Consider the following 5,001-nt stretch of genomic DNA (forward strand, 5'->3'; position numbering starts at 1 on the left):
GTTGCTTTGGGAAAAATGAGTGGTGACCTACAAGGCTGCAGGCATGCCTGATGTAAGAAGTCTCTTCAATTTGCCTTTTCTTACACACTACGGCCTCAGAGATTTTCTGTGATCTCCAGAGTTTCTGTCTGTCTTTGGTTTACCCATGTGATCAGCTGCCTCAACAGTTCCACGCAAGTGTTCTTGTGCTTCATTTCTTCCTTGAGATCCATACATTACCTTGGACGAGAGTCCTCTGTGGCTAAGCCACTCCTGTCTTTCCTGACAATCATCTCATAGCAGAATCAGAGATCAAGGGTTAATGGTTCCTTGTTTGTGGCCTCTCTTCAACCTGTAGATCTGTTAGGGTGGCAAGTACCATGTTGTAAAATATTTCATTCGAATCTGTTCTTCCACAGGAGCAGTACTGGAAGTCTCTTCACTTAAACCTGAAGTCTTGGATGGGCATCTCCCTTCTGCTATTAACATCTTCTTCCTAAACTTCGGCAATTTCCCTGTACAAGTCTGTCCCATGCAGAATTGTTTGCCAACCTTAACACACGTGTCCACCTAGAGACTATACTACATTCTATAAGCAACATTACAGGCTTTATATGTAAATATGTGCGTGTATACAGTAGGCAGTATTATTATTCCTCCACTATTGTGGAGCATGAGGGTTTGAGAAGTTGTGATGCTCTAAAATACACAGCTAACATAGGAAAGAGTCAAGATTCAAGAATGTAATCAAAAGGCTCTGCTTTTAGCCATTCACTGTCAACATTTGTGGATGTATTGGTGACAATAAGCTTGAGATTATAGTGGAAAGTTTAAAATATGGTTTGGATCTTGTTAATTCATATTAAAAATGTTGTAGCTTAAAGATTATTTCACTCTTGCTCTTTTATGTCTAGTGTTTTGTCCATATCTTTAGCAAAGCAAGATGATGTTCCTTAAGTATCAGTAAACTCCCTTCTGATGGAAAATTTGACATTTATATGCCAGTCTCACCTCCGTATTTTTGGAAAAACATTCAGCATATCTATTTCTGTTCTCAAGTAACTCGAAGTAAGCAGAGCTGCCCTACTGTTTTTGCATGGATTACACTTCTCATTCAAAATATTTACAGGATATGCATGCTTACCTGTCTGCTGGGCGAGCAGGAAGAGGCAATGCTGAGTAGTGTGTCTGAATCCAAATCTCAGCTGTAGAGAAATGCATAAATCCTACTATAGGAGCTCTCCCAGGACATGGTCAGAAGCTCCAAGGCCTCTGAGGCAGGAAAAAGTGGTGGAAAGAACATTAACTTGGTTCAATTTCTAAACTTATGCATTCTTTCAAGAATCACTTACTTCCTCCTTATTTATAAAATAAAGATGACAAGATTACCTCATATAATCCACAGACTTGTGTCTGTCTGTAAATAGCAATCAAGGAGGGTTTGGAAAACCTCAATAAGAAATTATCATTTTTAAAGTCAATCAATGTAATTTTTATCTTAAGGTATTTCCCCTGAATATGGTCACAGGCTTATAGAGAATTCCATGATAAGGCCCCTATGCACTAGCAAGCATTAACATTCAAATGAATAAATGATTACCAAATGGGTTCAACATGTACACTGGTTCCTTTACAATGATGTCATGTGCAGTTGTATTGGGATTTCAATGGCTAATGCATGGGGACATGAAAAAATATATAGAGGCAAAGAGCTCTCTGGGAATTTCCCCTGGGAGAACAATGCTAGCACCACATCCCACCTTCCCAGGAGAGAAATAGTTAAACTGCCTGTGGGGGACACGCTGGTAATTTTCATTGAACACACATGTTTTTGTATTACTTGTTATTTCTTGTTATTTTTTAGTTTGTAATTATGTATTATTTTTCATACAATAATATCTACAATCCCAATGGGTAATTGTAAGATTCTGTCAAATTCCTGACAAATAAGCACTAGCAACTGAAGAAATGCATAGGAACTTCTTTTGGTAAACCCATTCTCCTATCCACTGTCCCTGGCAACCTACAAACTGTTTTGTCTAAATAAATTTGCCTTGGGAAGAGTGTCCTAACTGTAATTCTATGCTATGTACTCTTTGAGTCTATAATCTTTCACTTAGCATTTGAAACCCATCCATATCATTATCTGTGACAAAAGGTAGAGTAGTATTTCACTGTATGGTCATTACCGATTGTTTATCCCTCTCCTCAACTGTTGTTCTAGTGTTTGATGATTATGAATAAAGATGATCTATGATAGACACCTTTCCAAAGAAGACATATAAATGGCCAACAGACACAAGAAAAGATGTTTAACATCACTTATCATCAGGGAAATACAAGTCTAAACCACAATGAGATACCACCTCACAGCTGTCAGAATGGCTAACATTAACAACTCAGGAAACAACAGGTGCTGGCAAGGAAGTGGAGAAAAGTGAACCCTCTCACACTGTTGGTGGGAATGCAAAATGGTGCAACCACTCTGCAAAAAAAGTATGGAGGTTCCTCAAGAAGTTAAAAATAGAACTACCCTATGATCCAGCAATTGTACTATTAGGCATTTACCCAAAGATTACAAAAATATTGATTCAAAGGGGGCACATGCACACCAATGTCTACAGCAGCCTTATCAACAATAGCCAAATTATGAAAAGACCCCAAGTGTTTATCGACTGGTGAATGGATAAAGGCGAAAGATTTATACGATATGAAGAGAAACCAGAGTATGGTGAATGGATAAAGAAAATGTGGGATATATATATACAATAGAATATTACTCAGCCATAGAAAGAATGAAATCTTGCCATTTGCAATGATGTGGATGGAGTTAGAGTGTATTATGCTAAGCAAAATAAGTCAGTCAGAGACAGACAAATACCGTATGATTTAATTCATATGTGAAATTTAAGAAACAAAATATATAAACATAGGGAAAAAAAAGAAAGAGCCAAGCCATAAAACAGATTCTTAACTACAGATAAAAACTGAGGGCTGCTGGAGGGAGGCGGGGGAATGGGTGATGGGTATTAAGGAGCGCATGTGTTGTGATGAGCACTGGATGTTTTATGTAAGTGATGAATCACTAAATTCTACTCCTGCAACTAATATCACACTATATGCTAACCAACTGGAATTTAAATAAATACTCAAAACAAAACCAAAAAACCTGATCCAAATATTTACCTAAAGTTTTTTTCAATGAAAATTACTTATTTTATTTCTTATTGAAGTATAGATGGTACACAATGATACATTGGTTTCAGACCTACAATATAGTGATTTGACAGCTCTACACATTATGCTTTGCTACAACTCTAGCTCCCATCTGTCACCATGCAACACTTGTAACACTATTTACAATACCATTGACTATATTCCCTGTGCTGTAGCTTTGTCCTCCTGACTTAATCATTCCATAATTGGAAGTCTATATCTCCCGTTTCCCCTTTACCCATTTTGCCCTCCTCCCACATGTCTCCCCTCAGGTAACCACCAGTGTGTTCTCTGAATTTATAGTCTGTTTCAGCTTTTTGTTTCTATGTAACCTCTTGCTGGTGGACTGTGTTTACATCTCAGCTGTTACACCCAAGGTGACAGCTGGGATTCTCACAGAGGATAAAGTCAGCTCCTTTGGTGACTCAGATGTTCTTCTTTGTGGGTTTTGCCTGTGTAGACTGTTTCCTGCTAACCATCATGGCTTATGACAGGCATGCAGTGGTATGTAAGCCCTTACATTATACCACCACTGTGACCACCAGCTTGTGTGCTGACATGGCGGCAGGCTACTGTTTCTGGGTCATTCATACTGGATTCACCTTCTGCCTCTTCTTCTGACATTCCGATGTGGTCCATCACTTTTTCTGTGACATCTCCCCAGTCCAGGGTCTTTCCTGCTGTAATATCTATATAAATGAGATTGTGCTTTTTATCTTAGTAGATTTCTAAGTTTGTTTTGCCCTGATAGTGATCTTGACCTCCTATCTGTTCAGATGCATTGCCACCCTGAGCAAGCGCTCAGCAGAGGGACAGAAGAAAGCCTTCTCCACCTGCGTCTCACACCTCACTGCAGTCACCCTCTTTTATGGAACTGCCATGTTCATGTACTTATAACCCAGTTCGAGTCATTCTATGGAAAATGACCAAATGGCATCTGTGTTCTATACAATAATAGTGCCCACGTTGAACCCTATTGTCTGCAGTCTAAGGAATAAAGAGGTGAATAACGCTTTCAGGAAAGCCACTAAGAAGATGAAGATTCTGTTAGGCCCATAGACTAATTAGAGAGATTGTAAAACTGGATAGGTGATCAGTTATCTATTGTTTTGTAGCAAAATATCACAATGCCTATTGGCTTAAAACAAGAGTTTTTTTTTTTTCTCATAATTCTATGGTTGGTGGGGCAGTTCCTTTGCTGTGTTCACATGGCCTCACTCATGTAGTTATATACTTTCTGCATATATAACGCAGGTCTGTTGGGCTAAAAGGTTCACGTTTTTAACTGCTGATTCTAGTTATGCTCTACCTCTTCTTCACATGCTCTTTCATCCTCCAGGATGGACCAGCTTTCTTACATAATATTCTCAGTGCAAAAATAAAACATAACTGTGCTCAAAATACAGACTCCTAACTCGCACATTTCTTCTATCATATTTTACTAATCAACGGTGTCAAAAGGCTGGCCCCAATGCAAGCATGAAGAAAGACTCCACCACCTCTTGAAGAAAACAGCTGCAAATTTGTGCCCATAGTTAACCTACCACAATTAGGAATTAGGTTAAACTACTGTAACAAAGAAAGCCAAACTACTGTGGCTTAAATACAATAGCAATTTGTTCTCAAATAGTGGACGCTAATGCAGCAGGATAAATATTAATTATCTGGACATGATGTGCCTTGCTCATTCTGGAGCCAGGTTCACTCCACATAGTCTCTCTCTACCATCTCCTGGAATACTGAAAGTCTTTTCTCGTCATAACTATTTTATCTGCAGGAAGGGAGGAAGAGATGAGTTGAAGGAAA

General features: G+C 38.7%; 1 protein-coding gene and 1 pseudogene across 1 annotated transcript in view; one reads left to right on the plus strand and one right to left on the minus strand.

The window, feature by feature from the left end:
* LOC115272388 (olfactory receptor 5B3-like) overlaps window positions 1–1,795 on the minus strand; it is a 3,868-nt gene extending 2,073 nt beyond the window's left edge. Inside the window, exon 1 of the mRNA XM_029915469.1 lies at window positions 1,717–1,795. Within this exon, the coding sequence (XP_029771329.1) occupies window positions 1,717–1,795 (79 nt within the window). The remainder of the gene's footprint in view (window positions 1–1,716) is intronic.
* Window positions 1,796–1,889: 94 nt separating this feature from the next.
* On the plus strand, window positions 1,890–4,254 carry LOC115272389 (annotated as a pseudogene).
* Window positions 4,255–5,001: the final 747 nt, after the last annotated feature.

Source organism: Suricata suricatta, chromosome 11 (genome assembly GCF_006229205.1).
Source record: "Suricata suricatta isolate VVHF042 chromosome 11, meerkat_22Aug2017_6uvM2_HiC, whole genome shotgun sequence".
NCBI classification, from domain to species: Eukaryota; Metazoa; Chordata; class Mammalia; order Carnivora; family Herpestidae; genus Suricata; species Suricata suricatta.